Source organism: Chiloscyllium plagiosum, chromosome 1 (assembly GCF_004010195.1).
Source record: "Chiloscyllium plagiosum isolate BGI_BamShark_2017 chromosome 1, ASM401019v2, whole genome shotgun sequence".
NCBI lineage: Eukaryota > Metazoa > Chordata > Chondrichthyes > Orectolobiformes > Hemiscylliidae > Chiloscyllium > Chiloscyllium plagiosum.
Genome location: NC_057710.1, coordinates 88,771,202 through 88,792,336, shown reverse-complemented (window position 1 = coordinate 88,792,336; position 21,135 = coordinate 88,771,202). Strand labels below are relative to the sequence as shown.

Genomic DNA, 21,135 nt, shown 5'->3' with positions numbered 1-21,135 from the left:
GTATTTCTGGTTGAGGAGTTGGACTGGAAAGAGGCAAAGCAAGGCAGGGATGCTGTGAACATGCAGGTAAGCACAGAGTGAGTGTGTTCTATGACAAAGAGCCCAGAAATGCAGCAATGATCCAGTATACTAGCTAAGTGTATATCCCTGATTGCACAGTGTCCGAGCTGCAGCATTGCAATGATCATTGCCAGTGCTGACCTACACCTTTGAAGTGGTTTGCAGAGCGTCATGCATGTTCTCAGAGGCCAGCACCTTTCTGTAACCAGTGCCTGTGGACATGAGATGTAAATGGCTGATAATCATAGATTGTGCCCTGAAATATTTGTGTTCAGTGTCCAAAATGGTGGTCGTTTGGAGCAATTGGTGAGCTGAATTCACTGGATATCCACTTTGTGTTCCTTGTTAAGTTTTCTCTCTGTTTAGCTCGTCTTGGAGGATAGAAAGCTGAATATCAGGAGAAAAGTTGGGTTGTCAATGAAGTGTTTAACAAGAAATAATCCTCAATGCTGCCTACTAAGGAACTCGCTACTCTGCTTGTGAAAAGCATAAAATATGCAGCAAGATGCTCCTGATGTCATGATTGACATTGCTGGTCTTCTCATTGAATTCTGCCACAAATTTCACAAGCCCATGTCACTCAGAACATATTCTACACTTCATCCATTCCATACAGTTGTAAACTAACAAGCAAGTAGAACTGACTAGCTTCTCCAGGGACAGATATTTATATTATCAGTGAGTGGAACCATTTCAACGTTGAGTTAATCCTTTCAGACCAAATTCCTTATACAAAATATACTACTTTCAATACCATATTCATGTATCCTTTGACACCACAGCCAGGTGTGAGAGTTAAAACTCTTAAACTTTCAAAATGCATAATAAATTTTACGATCCTTCCAAATTTTGGCACTAAAAGTGTAGTTCCCAAAATGTAAGTATGTTAGTAACTTTGTTAACCTTTAAATGATGATAATAGTGAATATCAAGATGAACATATAATTATTTATTTACATTTGAAAACTTTTTTTTGAAAATGTTTTTGTGATAATTCTTTATTGAATTAGTATTTCTAAACTTGTGAAAAGCTTAAATAAACAATTTTCTAAGTGATTTAATTGGGTCCTGCTGATTCAGGATCCATATATTGTTATCCATGTTTGTGCTTTTGCTAAGAGTTGAGATATTTTCTTGTCCTAACTAGAGACAAGTTATAGCATTGATTTTGCAATTCAGATAAATACAGTTAAAGCATTGATACTGGGGATCAACTTCCTTTTTTTTAAGAAAAAAATTTCCACTGCATTTGCCTGCTGAGATGACTGCTGTAGTAATGCACAAGTATTCTTGGTTTATCCACCAATAAATATTTATCTCTCATTTAGGTTGGGCTATGCCCGCATTTCTCATGGTGGTCTGAGTGATACGGAAGTCCAGTTGGCAAAGTTTCGGATTCCTGATGACAAAAATCATTATGAAGATAATGGTAGAATTGAAACTGATCCTAAAAATGTGCCTGAAGAAATTCATTTTAACCCCAGGTTAGTAGCAGACAACATTGCATTATTGCAAGGGACTGGCAGAGAAAGAGAAAGGTGTGACTTAGGAGCAGGGGTGGGTCAATTGGTCCTTTGAGCCTGCTCTGCTCTGCCATTCAGTAAGATCATGCTGATCTGATTCTCGTCTCAACTCCAGTCTCCCACCTTTGTTTCATAATTCTGGTCGATCAAAAATCTGGGAAGTTTAGCCTTGAATATATTCAATGATCCACCCTCCACCACATTCTCAGGAAGAGAATTCACAGAGTTACAAGAGAAATCACCTCATCTCCATCTTAAAACTGAGAGATTTTGTTCTTCAATGTGTCCCCTAGTTCTCTTTCTCTTCTTCAAGAGGATCATCCATTCAGATCCACCTCAGGGTGGTGAGTTTTGAGAAGATTTGGAGGTTAGGTTGAGGTTTTGGATATAAGTTTGCTTGCTGAGCTGGAAGGTTCATTTCCAGATGTTTTGTTACCCTACTAGGTAACATCTTCAGTGGGCCTCAGGCGAAGCACTGCTGGTAATTCCTGCTTTCTATTTATATCTTTGGGTTTCTTTGGGTGGGTGATGTCATTTCCTGTGGTGATGTTATTTACTGTGGTGTCCTTCCAGGTTTTCTGCCATTTATCCAATGTAATACTGTGCAAGAACTGTAACAAACACTACATTGGACAAAGAGGCAGAAAACTAGCCACCAGGATACATGAACATCAACTAGCCACAAAAAGACATGACCCTCTCTCACTAGTATCCTTACATGCTGATGAGGAAGGACACCATTTCGACTGGGACAACACATCCATCCTAGGAGAGGCCAAACAAAGACATGCACGAGAATTCCTGGAAGCATGGCATTCCAACTGGAACTCTACCAACAAACACATCGAGTTAGACCCCATCTACCACCCCCTGAGAAAAGGAAGAGGAAGTGACTTCACCACAGGAAAGACATCACCACAGCAAATGACATCACCAACCCAAAGAAACATCCACCTCAGGCTCTCATATGTTTCACTAGGATGACCGCTAACTTCAAAAAACCAGTGGGTAAAGGCTCAAACTGTTCATTCTGTTTTCAAAAGAATAACCTGTCACCCTAAGTATGAGTCAAGTGAACCATCTCTGAACTGCTTCTAATGCAATTATATCTTTTTCCAAATGAGGACACTAAAACTGCACACAACATTCCCAGATGTGATCTGACCAAGACCCTGCACAGTTGAAAAAGAATGTCCATACTCTCATATTCCCATATATAAGTACCACTATTCTGAATCGAACTGAATTAAATTGAATTTATTGTCACGTGTACCGAGACACAGAGAAAAGCTTTGTCTTGCGAGCAATACAGGCAGATCATATAGTTAAATAGCATAGATAAGTAAATAATAGGTAAACAGTGGCAAAACAAAAACATAGGTACAGGCAAATGCTAAGAGTTTGTGAGTCCATTCAGTATTCTAACAAGAGTAGAATAGAAACTGTTTCGAAACCGGATGGTGTGTGTGTGTGTGTGGGTGGGTGTTCAGGCTTCTGTATCTTCTCCCCGATGGGATAGGTTGTAGAAAAACATTGCCAGGGTGGGATGGATCTTTGAGAATGCTATTTACCTTTCTCCTAACTTGCTGTACCTGCAAATTAGCCTTGTTGTGATTCATATACCAGGGCATGCACATGCGTTTGAAATACTGAGTCCTGCAATCACTTTCCACTAAATACTATGTTGTTTTTCTAATCTTCTTGTGATGGATCAAACCAGACCCCCTCAAAGTTATTTTAAGAAGGTAGCCTAGACCCTAGCTTTTTCTTACTTTAAAGGCACATGCAAAGTGTCTCAGATGCAATGTGAATGGTCAAACTACTCGAAGTTAAGCCAAACAGAATTTATTTAAAAACTATAGTTAAAATACAACCAAAGAAAGAGGAATTTAGAACTCTATTGGAAACTTAACAGAATACTAGATGCGGTAACTATTAACTGTTCCAATGTTGTAATTTACCACAGACACACTCCTTGGTGATAAAAAAGGAAAAATTCAGACACAGACTCTCACATGCAGTTCTCCAATCCAGGAGGAAAACATCAAGAGAAAATTCAGGAAAAGTAGTGGCCATGAGACATTCACTAAAGTTTCCAACACTTTTGAGACTGCAACAGCTTCTGCTTAAAGCTATACATAAAAACTAAAAAAATTCAAGAAAACCTGGTCTGTAAGAGCTGCCCACGCCCAGGCTGCTTCCATTGTTCCAATTTCAAAACAAAAACCATGGCATCACTTCCTTAGAGACAATTCAGAGTCTTACAGCCTCTCTTCAAAAACAAAAACAGGACAAAATACTCCCTTGAAAGCCACAGCATCGCCACATTCTGTACAAGTTTATTTTTTCCCATATAGTGCTCTATCTGTCAACTATTTTGTCCACTCACCTACCTATGAAGATGCCTTTACAGATTCTCTACATTCCTTTTTCAAATTATTCTCTTATCTATTTTAGTGTCATTAGCAAATGTAGCTACCATATATTCAGTCCCTGGATTCACATTATTAATAGGGATTATAATAGTTCAGGTCCCAGCTCAGGTTCTTGTGGCTCTTCATCTGTTACAAAGAACAATGAAAGAACAAGGACAATTTACAACCCAGGAACATGCCCTTCGGCCCTCCAAGCCTGTGCCGATCCAAATGCACTGTCTAAACCTATTGCCCAATTCCTAAGCATCTGTATCCCTCTGCTCTCCACCGACTCATGTATCTGTACAGACACACCTTAAATGAATCTACCGTGCCTGCCTCTATTACCTCTGCTGGCAACACATTCCAGGCACCTACCACCTTCTGTGTAAAGTACTTGCCACGTGTAATCCCCTTAAACTTTTCACCTCTCACCTTGAATGCGTGACCTCTTGTTATTGAATCCCTCACTCTGGGGAAAAAAGGTTATCTCTGTCTATATCCTTCATGATTTTGTAGACCACAATCAGGACTCCCTCAATCTCCTTTTTTCTAATGAAAACAATCCTAACCTACTCAACCTCTCTTCATAGCTAGCATTTTCCATACCAGGCAACATCCTCGTAAACCTTCTCTGTACCCTCTCCAAAGCATCCACATCCTTTTTGTAATGTGGCGACCAGAACTGTAAACAGTATTCTAAATGCGGCCAAACCAAAGTCTTGTATAATTTTAACATGACCTGCCAGCTCTTAAACTCAAAATACCCTCTGATGAAGGCAAGCATACCAAATGCCTTCTTGACCACTCTATCCACCTTGCAGCCAGTTTCAGGGTACAATGGACCTGAACTGCCAGATCTCTCTGCTCATCAACTTTTCCCAAGGCTCTTCCGTTTACAGTATAGCTCACTATAGAATTAGACTTCACATTTGCCCGGATTGAACTCCACTCTGCCACTTGTCTGCCCAACTCTCCAGTCTATCTATATTCTCCTGTATATTATGACTGTCTCCTATGCTTTCTGCTACTCCACCAATCTTTGTGTCATCTGCAAACTTACTGATCAGACCAACAATGCCCTCTTTCAGATTATTTATGTATATCACAAACAAGTGGACCCAGCACTGATCTCTGTGGAACACCACTGGTCACCTTTCTCCATTTCAAGAAACTCCCTTCAACTACTACTGTTTGTCTCCTGTTGTTCAACCAGTTCTTTATCCACCTAGCTAGAAAACCATGTGACTTCACTCCATTAGTTTGCCATGGGGAACCTTATCAAATGCCTTACTAAAGTCCAGGTATATTACATCTACAACCCTTCCTTCATCTATCAACTTGGTCACTTCCTCAAAGAACTCTATTAAGTTGGTAAGGCACGATCTCCTCCACACAAAACCACGTTGCTTCTCACTGATAAGCACATTCTTTATCCCTCAGTACCTTCTCCAGCAACTTTCCCACCACTGACGTCAGGCTCACTGGTCTGTAGCTACCTGGAATATCCCTACTATCTTTGTTGTACAGGGGGACAACATTAGCAACCCTCCAGTCCTCTGGCACTTCAGCTGTGTTTAAGGATGCTACAAAACTATCTGTCAGGGCCCCAGCTATTTCCTTTCTTGCCTCCCTCAGCAACCTGGGATAGATCCCATCTGGTCCTGAAGAATTGTCCACCTTAATATCCTTTACCCAACACATCTTCCCTCCTAATGTTAATGTGATCCAGAGTAAACAAACTTCTATCTCTAATCTCAACATTAATCATGTCCCTCTCCTCAGTTAACACCGATACAAAGTAATCATTGAGAATCTCACCTATTTACTTCGGTTCGACACACAACCTTCCTTCCTTAACCTTTAGTGGACCAACTCTTTCTCTAACTACCCTCTTGCTTCTTATATATCATTAAAAGGCCTTGGGATTCTCCTTAATTCTACTCGCTAAAGTTATTTCATGACTCCTTTTACCCCACTTGATTCCTCGTTTAAGACTGATCCTACTCTTCCGATATTCCTCCAAGGCCCATTCTGTTCTTCACTGCCTGGACCTTATGTACACTTCCCTTTTCCTCTTGGCTAGTCGCACGATTTCTCCTGTCATCCATGGTTCATGAATATTGCCTTTCCTATCCCTTGTTTTCAAAGGGACACGCGTATTCTGCACTATCTTTAAATCCTCCCACATATCAAATGTGGACTTCCCTTCAAATAGCTGCTTCCAATCCACATTTCCCAGCTCCTGCTGAATTTTGATATAATTCGTCTTGGCCCAGTTTAGTACTCTTCCCTTAGGACCATTCTCACTTTGCCAATCAAAAAAAGACCAGTTTTGCCTACTCTTTGTCTCCTGCTAGCTAATTAATCCTTTAGCCACTCTAATATGTTACACTTTACAACCCTGTGCATGTAATTTATCATCAAAAAAGCCAAGTACACCGTATCCACAGGTTCCTCTTTAACCACCTTACTTGTTACTTCCTCGAGAAATCTAAAACATGGTCGATTTTCTAAATATCCTGTTATATCTCCCTAACAATGGAATCTAGCAATTTCCCTATGATAGAATGCTAGTCTGTCAGGTCTATAGTTTCCTGCTATAGTCCCTCATTGCTTGAAAAAAGGTATTATATTTGCTGTTTTTAAATTATTTTCTTTCGTCATGGGATATCGATATCACTGGCTAAACCAGCATTTATTGCCCATTCTAATTACCCGGAGGAAGCTATAAGTCACCCATGTTGCTGGGGTCACATGTAGTCCAGACCTGATAATGATTTCAGATTTCCTTCCCTAAAGGACACGGGTAAACTAGATGGATTTTTAAGACCACAGTAATTATACCATCACTGTGAGACTAGCTTTTTATTCCAGAATTTTATTGAATTTAAATTTCAAATATGCCATGGTAGGAGTTGAATCCTACCATTGAACATTAGCCCATTGTTCTGGATTACTAGTCCAGTGACATTTCAGCTATGTCAGTGTAATTCTTAAGAACAGCATGAAGGGCTGTGTGGTTGGTCTCACTATTGTAGAGGAGATGGTTTTGTGAACAGTGAGTACAGTAGACTAGATTGAAAGAAGCTTAAAAATGTGTTGCTGGAAAAGCGCAGCAGGTCAGGCAGCATCAAAGGAGAAGGAGAATTGATGTTTCGGGCATAAGCCCTTCTTCAGATTTCTGAAGAAGGGCTTATGCCCGAAACGTCGATTCTCCTTCTCCTTTGATGCTGCCTGACCTGCTGCGCTTTTCCAGCAACACATTTTTAAGCTCTGATCTCCAGCATCTGCAGTCCTCACTTTCTCCTAGATTGAAAGAAGTACAACATCATGTATTTGGGGCTTGGACGGTGAGGAAGGAGGCAGCAAAAGGGCTAATTAGGTCTTCTTTGATTGCAAACTAGCTGCTGGAAAACCTCAGTATAAAAACCAGAACAGCCTTTTGGCGTGTTCAGCTTGATGCTGGCTCTACAAGACCCCTCCATGTTGGAGTCAAGAGAGTGGTGCTGTAAAAGCACAGCAAGTCAGGCAGCATCCGGGGAGCAGGAAAATCGACGTTTCGGGCAAAAGCTCATGATTCCTGATGAAGGGCTTTTGCCCAAAATATCAATTTTCCTGCTCCTCGGATGCTACCTGACCTGCTGTGCTTTTACAGCACCACACTCTTGACTCTAATCTTCAGCATCTACAGTCCTCACTTTTGCCCTCAATGTTGGATACTGGGCATTAACATCTCTGGGGCACTCTCCATACAAACTGATCACACACCCGTCACATGGATATTGGATGACGTATGCCATCTACTAAGAACTTTCATGGCACATCTCTGATGACATGACACTTCTGCACTTCAATGCTACATCTCAAGCTGCACCAGCAAATACCACTATGATGCTACAGCAAGGGCACTTTGTGTTCATGGATTGGACTAGGCTATATCTCTGGGCTGTTTGCTCAATATCATTGTGCTCACTCACTTTGAGCTTGTCTGGATCCTGCCTTGCATTACGTTTTTGTACATTGTCCCCCCTTATCCATAGATACCTGGCTTATGTTACCAAGCCATCCTGATACAGTAAATGAAGAACTGTCAAATATACCAATCCAGAGTCAGAAACTCTCTCGTAAGGGATAATGAACCAAATGCTGGACAGCACGCTACCTGTCTTGACTCCTTCTGCCCCATTATGGGCTAGCTTGTTTCTGAATTAAGAAGTTGCAGGTATTATGGAAGATAAAAATGGGTGGCACAGCTGTTACCTTTTGTGCAGATATAGAAGTGTCCTGAGCGATTGAGTAGGCATCACAGAGTGAACGCATGTTTAGTGAGTGTTGTGATATGGGGTAGATGAGGATGAGTGAGGGAGATGTTGCCTGCATTATTGAATTGTAGAGCATAAGCTTTAGTGAGAAGTCAATGCCGTAGCAGGAATAGAATAAGTATGACGTATCAGAGAGAAGATGGTGACACTTAATGCGACAAATCACAGAACAACAGGTTATAGTCCAACAGGTTTATTTGGAAGCACTAGCTCTCAGAGCACTGCTCCTTCTTTGGGTGGTTGTGTAGGAGGACCATAAGACATAATTTATAGCAAAAGATTATACTGTCATGCAAGTAAACTGGTCTATTTAACAAACCTAGATTGCTGTTATGTCTTTCATCTGTTAGAATGGGTTACAGGTTTCGGTTCATTAATATGTAAATCCCAAAACTTATTTTAAGTCACATTCTCAAGATAAGTCATTGTTTTATAAAGAAAAAAGTTGACATCTCAGCTCAGACAATGTATTAAAGGTGTGAGGTCAGAGTCTGTCTGTATCCCAATCTTGACTCAGACTGGTTCTGTTTCCAAAGTGGAATTTACAAAATATTATATGGATTGACTATCTGCATTGATTGCCTACCGGATGTGTATTTTTTGTACAGAATACAATGTATCAATATAATTCTGCTATACAAATTCACCCCATAGACATACATGTGTGTGCGCATGCAGGAGAGAGTGAGAGAGAAAGAGAGAGTGTCTGTGAATGTGAATATGCAAGTGTGAGTGCATGTGAGTATGTGTGTTTGTGTGCAAGCTTGGTAAAGTGTGTGAGTGTGATAGGCATAAGCCTGTGAAAGGGTGCGTGTGTGGGTGTGAGTGTGGGGTGTGTATGCGTAAGTGTATGAGAGAGGGTCTGCGCAAGTGTGTATGTGAGAGTGTGTGTGTAGTGGGGTCACCTGTAGTGTGACATGAATCCAAGGTCCCGATTGACGCCATTTTCTTGGGTACCGAACTCAGTTATCAGCCTCTGCTTGGCCACTTCGCATTGTTGCCTGTCCTGAAGTCCATTTTGGAGGATGGTCACCCGAAGGTCAGAGGGCGAAAGTGGGAACACAGCCCACCATGTATGTGGCAGGTACATTATCTATCTCATAGGCTGTGGGCAAGGTTGTCCTGCGTCATGGTACATTGGCGAGACCAAGCAGACGCTATGAAAAAAGATGAATGGGCTGTGCACAACAATCATCAGACAGGGGCGTTGCCTCCCAGCCGGGGAACACTTCAGCGGTCAGGGTTATTCGGCTTCGGACCTTCGGGTGACCATCCTCCAAGGTGGACTTCAGGAGAGGAAACAATGCAAAGTGGCCGAGTAGAAGCTGATAGCCAAGTTCAGTACCTGTGTTCGGATCTTCGGGTGACCATCCTCCAAGGTGGACTTCAGGAGCGGAAACAATGCAAAGTGGCCGAGTAGAAGCTGATAGCCAAGTTCAGTACCTGTGAGGATGGCCTCAATCGGGACCTTGGATTCAAGTCACACTACAGGTGACCCCACTACACTGTATATATACACACACACTCTTATATACTCATACACCCACGCAGACCCTCTCTCATACATGCACACATAGATCCCCCATACTTACATGCTCTCTCTCACACTCACACTTTACCAAGCTTGCACACACACAAACACGTGCTCTCTCACATGCACCCACACATGCACACACTCGCATTCATACATTCACTCAGTCACACACTCTCCCCCTCTCTCTCCCTTCCCCCTCCCACCATCTCCTGCACATGAACACATGTTTCACCCCATCTCCTGCACACGCACACACGTATTAGTTTATGGGGTGAATTTGTATTTGCAGAATTATATTTAGAGATACATTCTATTTTTCTCAAAAAATACACAACCGTTAGGCAGTCAATGCAGATAGTCAATCCATGTAATATTTTGTAAATTCCACTTTGGAAATAAAACTAGACTGGATTAGAATGGGATACAGACAGACTCTGACCTCTCACCTTTAATGCACCTTTGAGCTGAGATGTCACCTTTTTTTATACAAAACCTTGACTTATCTTGAGAATGTGACTTAAAATAAGTTTTGGGATTTACATAGTAATGAATCGAAACCTGTAACCCATTCTAAAAGATGAAAGACATGACAGCAATCGAGGTTTGTTAAATATATCTGTTTACTTGCATGGCACTATAATCTTTTGCTATAAATTTTGTGATTTATGCTACACAACCACCTGAAGGAGGAGCAGTGCTCTGAAAGCTAATGCTTCCAAACAAACCTGTTGGACTATAACCTTGTGCTGTGTGATTTGTAACTTTGTCCACCCCAGTCCAACACCAGCTCCACCAGATCACACTTAATGCTGGTATTGTGGAGAAGGACACTGTCCTTCTTTTAACAGTGTGGTGCATTCCTCCAGATGGCAGACTCCACTGACCCAGCTGTCATTTTGGAACAGGCTGACATGCTCTGTTTTCCTTGGGGAAAAGGAAAAGCAGGGGCTTCAGAACCATGTTCTCAAAACAGGGCATTGATTTTCCTCTGTCTGAGGCAAATGTCAGGAACTGTATAGGGCAGCTCCAGACTGATAGTGGTTGTCCATGTGCACAACAGCCTTTTAAATATAGCAGTGATGGTGGGGATATTCGTCAATTCCCAGAAACCCAGTGGGTGGTGTGTTGCTGTAGGAACTACATATGGTAAGATGAGGTAGAGATCAGACGTGATACTCGCTGTAAGGGTTGACGTGAGAATTAATGCAATGAGATTGGTAAATACAGCAAGAATACCCTTTTGGCCACGTGGAGAGGATCACTCCACCAAACCCAGTGGCAACTCATACTTAGGCAAAAAACCATCAAGTTTAAGCCTAGTGTAACGAAGTGAAAGGTTTCTCACTTTGACAGAAAAATTCAGAAAGATAGAATATTTCTTAAATGGTAACAGGTTAGGAATGTCAGTGTCCAAACTGTTCTGTATGTCCTTTATCCATAAAGGAATAAAAGCTAGTATGCAGATGTGTTTGACTTAATTGAGTTGTTTGGAGAAGTAATGATGAAGATTGAAGAAGGCAGAGTGGTGGACATTTTCAATATGGACTTCAATAACGTGTTTTCAAGGGTTCTGCATGGTAGACTGGTTAGCAAGGTTAGATCACAGAATACAGAGAGAACTAGCCATTTGGATACAGAACTGGCTTGAAGGTAAGAGACAGAGGGTGGTAATAGAGGATTGGTTTAGAGACTGGCGGTGTGCCAAAAGGATTTGTGCTCGGGCCAAATTTTTTTGCCATTTATGTAAATGATATAGATATGAACCTAGGAGGTATGGTTAGTAAATGCGCAGATGACACCAAAATTGGCAGTGTAGTGGACAGCGTAGAAGTTTACCTCAGAGTACAATGGGATCTTGATCAGATGGGCCATTGGGCTGAGGAGTGGCAGATGGAGTTTAATTTAGATAAATGTGAGATGCTACATTTTGAAAAGGCAAATCAAGCCGGGACTTATATACTTAATGGTAAGGTCCTGGGGAGTGTTGCGAAACAAAGGAGACCTTGGAGTGCAGGTTCATAGTTCTTTGAAAGTAAAATAACAGATATGGGGGAACCTCGATTATCCGAACGTGATGGGCGGACATTATTTCGTTCGGATAATTGATTATTCGGTTAATCGATTAAATGCCTTTCCTCTGGGGCTTGGAGTTTTTAAAGTCTGCTCCTCTTTCAGGAGACTGCAGCAGCACAGTGTGTAAGGCCCTCTCTGGGATAGGCAGACTGGAAACCAACAATAACACTGCTGCTGCCTTTGTGGGGTAAGTTTCCAAATAGCGTGCGCGCACACAGCCACAAACACACAACTTTTTTTACAGGTTCCACCTTTGACCTTTACAGGACAATGTTGGAGAGATTATCTGGGGAAGGGGCAATTTAGGGGTATACCCCAGTGTAGAACTCCAGGAAAAGTGTGGGGAGGGAGAGAGAGAGAGAGAAGGCAGGCAATCAGTCATTTGGAGATGGTGCTTGTTTAATCACTGTTGGAAACACGTCTTTGATGTAATGTTTCCATTGGGACCTGGAGATCTCCTTCGGATAATCCGATTTTCGGATAATTGGTATTTGGATAATCGAGGTTCCTCTGTAGACAGGACAGTTTGGTATGCTTGCCTTTATTGGTCAGTGCATTGAGTATAGGAGTTGGGAGGTCATATTGTGGATAGAGGACATTGGTTAGATCACTTTTGGAATATTGTGCGTAATTCTGGTCTCCCTCCTACCAGAAGGATGTTGTGAAACTTTATAAACAGTTCAGAAAAGACTTAGACGGATGTTGCCAGGATTGGAGAATTTGAGTTATAGGGAGAGGCTGAATAGGCTGCGGCTAATTTTCCTACATTGGAGACTGAGAGGTGATCTTATCAGAGTTTATAAAGCCACGAGGGGCATAGATAGCATAATAACCAAGGCCTTTTCCTGAAGATACCAGAGCCCAGAACCAGAGGGGATAGTTTGAAGGTGAAACATTTGAAAGGGACCTAAGGGGCAACTTTTACAAGCAGAGAGTGATATGTATATGAAATGAGCTGCCAGAATGGAATGAACTGCCAGAAGAAGTGGTGGAGGCTGGTACTAATACAACATTTAAAAGGCATCTGGATGGGTATATTAATCGGAGACGTTTACAGGGATATGGACAAAGTGTTGGCAAATGTAACTAGATTAATTTAGGATATCTGTCAACATGGATAAGTTGGACTGAAGGGTCTGTTTCCATACTGTACAGCTCTATGATTGTATGTACTGAGCAATCAACAAGGCAAATGGTATGTTGATAATCATTCCAAGGTGATTGAATGCAGGAGTAAAGATATCTTGCTGATGTTGTATAGTGACTTGGTGAGGCATCAACTGGAGCATTATATATAGTTTCAGTCCCCTTATCTAAAGGAAGGAAATACTGTATCTCCTGACTCCTGAGAGCTCTCCAAATCAGGACCTCTGGAGTTGTGAGGCAGCAGTGCTAACCACTGAACCATGTCTATCACACTTCTTGAAAAGCTGAACTGCATTAGCTGTCCTACAGTCCTCTTAAACCTCTCCTGTGGCCAGAGAGCAATTAAAAATTTGGACCTGGGTCCTTGTGATTTCCTCTTGTCTCCCACAGCAGCCTGGGATACAACTTGCCAAAACCTGGGGTTTTGTCCACTTTTAAATCCACTTACTCCAATACTTCCTTGCTCCCTATATCAAACTGCTCAAGAATCTCAGAGTCCATCACTTTTTCAAATTCAGTACCTATATCCTCCTCCTCCTGACTAAAGAGAGATCTGAAGTACTCATTTAAACACTACCAGCATCCTTCAGCTCCACAAAGATTTACCCTTTTGTCCCCCTCACGCCCTACACTTTCTCTGGTTATTCTCTTTCCCTTGGTTTACTTGTAGAGTATCTTGGGATTCTGTCTAATCTTTCTTTATGCCCCTTTTTTGTTCTCCTAATTGCTTTCTTAAGTTTCCCTTACATTTTCAGTACTCCAGGGTGTCTATGGTTTTGCTCGCTTTGCATCTCATATGTCACTCTTTTCCTTTTTATCCTATGCTGAATTTTGGTTCTCTTGGCTTTTTACTCCTATATTTTTGGTTGGGCCTGTTCTCTCCCCAATACCTTTTTGAACACCTCCCACCATTCTGAAGTAAATTTACCCTCAGGTCTTTGGGTATATCCTGCCTTAGTTTGATAAAAATTGCCTTCTGCCAATCCAAAACTTGTTTTTGAAATAGACATCTTCCATTTCCAGAATAAATTTAAAATGTATGGTGTCATGTCTCAATCATTAATATGCTTGCCCACTGCAACTTCAAAAACCTGTCTCGCTTTGTTCCCCAGAACTGGGTATAGCATTGCACTGCTCCTTGTTCAACCATCTACATAAAAGGCTTTCCTGTATAATTTATAAAACCTGCCTATTCTACACTTTATAAAGTATGATTATCCAAATTAATATTGGGGTAGTTGAAATATTGGATCTGGGTCCACTGATTTTGGTCATTTATATAAATGATTTGGATGTGAACATAAGAGGTATGATTAGTAAGTTTGCAGAAGACACCAAAATTGGTGGTGTCGTGGACAGTGAAGAAAGTTACCTCGGAGTACAATGACATTTTGATCAATGGGCCAAGGAGTGGCAGGTGGTGTTCAACTTCGATAAATGTGAGTTGCTGCATTTTAGAAAGGCAAATCAGGGCAGGACTTATACACTTAATAGTAAGGTCCTGGAGAGTGCTGCTGAACTGAGACCTTGGAGTGCAGGTTCACAGTTCCTTGAAAGTAGGGTCGCAGGCAGAAAGGATAGTGAAGAAGGTATTAGACATTCTGCCTTTATTGGTCAGTGCATTGAAACTCCTACATATTGAATGTAGGAGTTGAGAGGTCATGTTGCAGTTGTATAAGACATTGGTTAGGTCACTTTTGGAATATTGTGATCAATTCTGGTCTCCGGATTTACAAGGATGTTGCCAGGGTTGGAGGGTTGGAGCTATAGCGAGGGTTGAATAGGCTGGGGCTCTTTTCCCTGGAGCATCAGAGATTGAGGGGTGATCTTATAGAGGTTCATAAAATCATGAGGGGATTAGATAAGATGAACAGCCTAGGTCTTTTCCCTGGGGTGGGGCAAGTCTAGAACTAAAGGTCATCGGTTTAAGATAAGAGGGGGAGGATTTAAACAGGACCTAAGGGGCATTTTTTTTTACATAGAGGGTGGTGTGTGTGGAATGAGCTGCTGGAGGAAGTGGTGGAGACTGGTACAATAATAACATTTAAATGGCATCTGGATGGGTATATGAACAGAAGGGTTTAGAGGGATATGGACAAATGCTAGCAAATGGACAAGACTAATTTAGGATATCTGGTTGGCATGGACGAGTTGGGTGGAAGGGTGTGTTTCCATGCCGTACAACTGTGTGACTCTAATTACTAGAGGTCCCCGCAATACGAATATTCAGCTTATGAACACAATCCCATATGGTATAATTTTAAATAACTGACATACAAATGTTTTCTGTACTTATAAACAGCTGCTTTATGTTGTCCTGTATTGTGTTCCAAATTGCAAAAAAATCAGCTTGCGACAGACTCAGGAGCAGAACCCTTCTGAAACCTGGGGACTGCCCGTACCCTATTACTATCTTTATATACCTCAGTAAATTGACTATGTATTTGCTCCTCAATTGCCTGCTGTTGGAGGCCTACAATACACTCCTAACAGTGTGACTGCCCCTATTTTGTTCCTAAGCTCTACCCATAAGGCTTCATTTAACATCCTCCATATTGCAGAAACTGACTCTTTAATTAATAAAGCAGCACCACCTTCTCATTTACACCCACTTCTATTTCACCTGAAGTTTCTACTCCAGAATGTTGAATTATCAGTCCCACCCCTCCCTCAACCATGACTCTGTGATATTAACAATATGATAATTCCACGTGCAATGCATGCCCTTCACCCATTTGCTTTACTCTGAACATTAAAAGTGAGGCTCTCCACCTTTGCCTTACTCCTTGAGACACAGTATGGTCACATATTGTGATGTGATGTGATCTTCCTCTGCCTCGGTTCCTTTTCGAAGGCATGTTGTGTTCCCTACCTCTGACAACTACTTTAAACTCCTCCCAATATCCTGCCAGGATGTTGGTCTCATTCTGGTTCAGTTGCATGAGATCCCACCTTTACAGGTCCTACCTTCCCCAGAAACAATCAGATGAAAAAGACCACTTACTCATTGGGAAGGAAGTATCTAAATGGGATTGAGAAGAAAAGGGGACAAAGTACAGATATGCAATTCAATCAATTAACAAACAAAATAAAGCAAAGAGAATATTTGGTAACTTATCATATCTGTTAATGAGATATTCCTGTACGAATGTAGCCTATTAAACAATGGCCACCTCGTGACAGATGTTGGATGGTTTCTGAGACAATATGCTGAAATAATATTTTTGTTACTTTTGTTTCTAGTTTTGGATCGTTTATGATTGGACACAACAGCAAACACATTCACCACTTTCACATGAATACACCAAAGTATTTCCTCCAGCATAATAAAGAAGAAAAAATTAAAATGTGATTTCAGTAATAGCAATATTCTGATGTTATGCATATCGTAGTACATATTATTTGAAACTATGGACTATTACTACAAGATGTGTTTTGACTTTATTAAAGATGGTATTGTATGGTGGCTAAAACATTAGAAAGCGCATGACCAGAAAAGACCTACATCATCAATTCTACAACATCTATTACAAACTTGTGCAAATTTTAAAAAACTGGGATAACTTTAGGGTCTTTATGGATTCTTCTTTTGTTCCTTTTCTGGATAGGACTTTACGATCCCAGCAACTTAGAAACTATTAAGTTGCATTTAACTTCCAATTTTCTCTATTTTTAAAACCCTCAAATTTGATGCTAATGAGATACACACCAGCTACTTGTTGTTGGAAATTTATTCACTTTACTGAAGGGAGAAGTTCAGTCTTGTTTGATATCCATATTTCATTGGAAGCAGATTGTATAATGCAAAGTGATGGCAGTGGTTGAAATTATTCCTTAAATATAATGTTGTAATGATCAATTACATCAAGAATGCTGGCTACTGATCTTCTCACTCTTGGTGGAAGTGAATTCATAAGTACGAGTAAAAATAGGATTTAGACTTGCCTACAGCAGAATTATTATTCACGTCAAGTCCTTTTGTGGTACTGTTCATTGGCCATTGGACTAGCCCTGCAATTCAATAAGTGTGAGTGCATCTCCGACATGAAAAAGAAATTATAAAACTTGGGGATGACAGAACATCAAGTAAGTTATATGTTTTCCCCATTCATACTTGCTTTCTTACACAAGTTACCATTTGCTAGCTGATGTAATGAACAGACATGTTTTCTGGCAACTGACAATGATTCAATGACTAGTTTAAAACATTTGGGTTAGGAATAGGTTGGTGAAGAATGTGTTACAAGATAAATACGGAAGCAATTAGGTCAACGTAATGATAGCTGTTTGCTAGCACAGAACTTCAGTACTGCTGAAAAGACAGAGCAATTCGCAAAAAATGTAAAAAGTAATAAGGTGTCACATAGTGAGTTTTGAAAAGATTTGTAGCTCAGGTTGAGGTTCTGGGTGTAGGTTTGCTCACTGAGTGGGAAGGTTCGTTTTCGGACGTTTCGTCACCACACTAGGTAACCTCATCAGTGAGCCTCTGGACGAAGCACTCGTGGTATGGCCCGCTTTCTATTTATGTGTTTAGGTTTCCTTGGGTTGGTGATACCATTTCTTGTGGTGACATCATTTCATTTCCTGTTCTTTTTCTCAGGGGGTGGTAAATGAGATCCAAGTCAATGTGTTTGTTCATAGAGTTCCAGTTGGAATTGCCATGCTTCTAGGAATTCTGTGTGTCTCTGTTTGGCTTGTCCTAGGATGGATGTGTTGTCTCAGTCGAAGTGGTGTCCTTCCTCATCTGTATGTAAGGATACTAGTTAGAATGGATCATGTCTTTTTGTGGCTAGTTGATGTTCATGTATCCTGGTGGCTAGTTTTCTGCCTGTTTGTCCAATGCAGTGTTTGTTACAATTCTTGCAAGGTATTTTGTAAATGACATTAGTTTTCCTTGTTGTCTTTTTAGGATCTTTCAAGTTCATTAGCTGCTGTTTCAGTGTGTTGGTGGCTTTGTGGGCTACCATGATGCCAAGAGATCTGAGTAGTCTGGCAGTCATTTGCGAGATGTCTTTGATGTAGGAGAGAGTGGCTAGGGCTTCTGGATGTGTTTTGTCTGCTTGTTTGGGTTCGTTGCCGAGAAATCGGCGGATTATGTTCATTGGGTACCCGTTCTTTTTGAATAGACTGTATAGGTGATTTTCCTCTGCTCTGCGTAGTTCCTCTGTGCTGCAGTGTGTGGTGGCTCGTTGAAATAATGTTCTAATACAGCTTTGATTGTGGATGTTGGGATGATTGCTTCTTTAGTTCAGTATTTGGTCTGTATGTGTTGTTTTCCTGTAGACGCTGGTTTGAAGTTCCCCACTGGCTATTCGCTCTATTGTGACATCAAGGAACAGTAGTTTGTTGTTGTTTTCCTCCTCTTTAGTGAATTTTATGCCAGTATTGTTGATGGTCTTGAAGGTTTCCTCTAATTTTTAGTGATGACAAAGATGTCATCCACGTAGCGGACTCAAAGTTTGGGTTGGATGGTTGCAGAGCTTTTCGTTCGAGTCTCTATATTACTGCCTCTGCTAAGGGGAACTTTAAATGAACGTCTACAGGAAAACAATACATACAAACCAAATACTGAACTAAAGCAATCATCCCAACACCCATACATGAAGCTGCATTCGAACATTATTTCAATGAGCCACCACACACTGCAGCATAGAGGTACTATGCAGAGCTGAGGAAAATCACCTATACAGTATATTCAAAAGGAACAGGTACCCAGTGAACACAGTCTGCCGATTTCTCAGCAACAATCCCAAAGAAGCAGACAAAACATGTCCAGAAGCCCTAGCCACTCTCTCCTACATCAAAGACATCTTGCAAATGACTGCCAGACTACTCAGATCTCTTGGCATTATGGTAGGCCTCAAACCCACCAACACACTAAAACAGCAGCTAATAAACATGAAAGACCCTCTACAGACAACAAGCAAAACTAATGTCATTTACAAAATACCTTGCAAGAAATAAAACAAACACTAAATTGGACAAAAAGGCAGAAAACTAGCCACCAGGATACATGAACATTAACTAGCCACAAAAAGATATGACCCACTCTCACTAGTATCCTTACATACAGATGAGGAAGGACACCACTTTGACTGAGACACCACATCCATCCTACGACAAGCCAAAACGAGAAATGCACGGGAAATCCGTGAACATGGCATTCCAACCAGAACTCTGTCAACAAACACATTGACTTGGATCTCATTTACCACCTCCTGAGAAAAAATACGGGAAATGAAATGACATCACCACAGGAAATGGCATTACCAATCCAAGGAAACCTAAAAATGTAAATAGAAAGCGGGCCATACCACCAATGCTTCATCCGGAGGCTCACTGATGATGTTACCTAGTATGGTGATGAAATATCTAAAAACAAACCTTCCAGCTCAGCAAGCAAACCTACATCCAGAAGTATCACATAGCGTTTCCCCTTTGAGTTTGCAACAAGCGTGTTAGCCAATCTGCCTGTATTTGCAAAATTCACATCAGTGTCCAACGTTATATGCGATACTGCAATTTGTTAAATAATCCTGAGTGTGCAAAGAATTACAATGACAACCAATTTAGGACTGTTAATCTGGTTCGCAGTATAATCTGGTTCGCCTGCCTCCCAAATGTATGTAATGGAAGCTACATATATTAAAACTTAGAATTCTGTTCTTGAAGACAGAAAGACCATGTGTACATTGCTTGTTTCAACTCAACAAAATAGGTGATTGCACTGAGAAATGAACCAGAAAATGGCTATATGTTGAGTAATCATAGTATGGCAGTCATCATCATACAGAATATTGTTTGCCCTTTATTTTGTATTTCCCACAAATTTTATCTTGTTGAATAAATGATGAAAATTTTTAGGATAAGTATAATAATGCTTTAAAAAGCCTGCCTCCCAAATCACATGAAACAATAACCCCATGTCCACTCTGATGGACATCTTTATGCAGATTTTTAGAGATGATACATTACTTATGGTTTTGGTTTCCTTACTTCATTGAAGAACACAGAATATTGCACTTAGGGTGCACTTTTTGTGCACTTCCAAAGATTGTGTATTGTCCTCTCAGGGGATTTTTGGAAAATCCAAAAGGAAAAGGATAGTGCGATTGATCAGTGAATTGATGTTAAAAGGTGTAATGCCTTAACGTGTTATTACCCAAATAAGATGAAGCTAAAGAGCTTATTTTTAAAATGGTAAATGGCTGTTAAAGCATGAGATTAATTAATGTGAATTATATAATTATTTCTTCATGTAGAACAGTGAAACAGATTCTGGGGTAAGATATTTCTGCATATTTTATGTATCACATGATAAACTAGCACTTTTCAATGAGCTTCCAATTCTGTTGAAACTAAAATCAGTATGTTTGAGAAGACAACTGAATGGAAATTTAATACTCATCCACAGGGATGTTTTTGATAAATAAAAAAAATTGAGATCTAAACTGCAATTTTACGAATACAAATATTGTATATAAAGAATACAAGAGAGTTCTGAATATAGAGTTCATTTTTTCAAAATTTATTTTGGAAAGATTACAACAAAATGTAAGTAGGGATAATGCTCGGAGGAGAGTGTGCAGTTGTTTCAGAAAAGGAAGCAAGTGGTACTGAAGTAGAAACTGTTCAATAAGTTGAAGGTAAATAGTGAAATGTTAATTGCATCGATCAGTATTGGTAGAAGTTTAAAGTCAGAGCTAGCATTAAACTCAAGTGAGACATCAGGGGTGTTTATTGTTTAAAGTAATGAGCTATCAGAAAATGTTGTGCAGTTGTCATGTCTCTACCTCTGGACCAGAAGATCTGGGTTCAACTCCCATCTGTTCCAGAGGTGTGTCCGAATACATCTGAACAGATGTATTAGAAAATGGGGTCCATGAAGATGAGTTACCACTGAACAAAATTCAGTTATAATGTTTAAGAGGCAATTAAGTAAACAAAGGCAAATATTAGAAGACAATGGGAAAAAAAACAATGAACTGGGTTGATTTTAGTGGTCTTAGTGGAGTACTAACATCAGCTGAAATGTGTTATGCTGAATAGCCTTTTTTGTA

At 40.5% G+C, this 21,135-nt stretch overlaps 1 protein-coding gene across 2 annotated transcripts in view; it reads left to right on the top strand.

Annotated features, from left to right (window-relative positions):
• Positions 1–17,494, top strand: part of LOC122555690 (PGAP2-interacting protein-like) — a 131,383-nt gene extending 113,889 nt beyond the window's left edge. For both annotated transcript variants that reach the window (XM_043701727.1, XM_043701718.1), the window contains 2 exons: positions 1,389–1,544; positions 16,319–17,494. In XM_043701727.1, coding sequence (XP_043557662.1) covers positions 1,389–1,544; positions 16,319–16,427 — 265 coding nt within the window. In that variant the 3' untranslated portion in view covers positions 16,428–17,494. The remainder of the gene's footprint in view (positions 1–1,388; positions 1,545–16,318) is intronic.
• Positions 17,495–21,135: the final 3,641 nt, after the last annotated feature.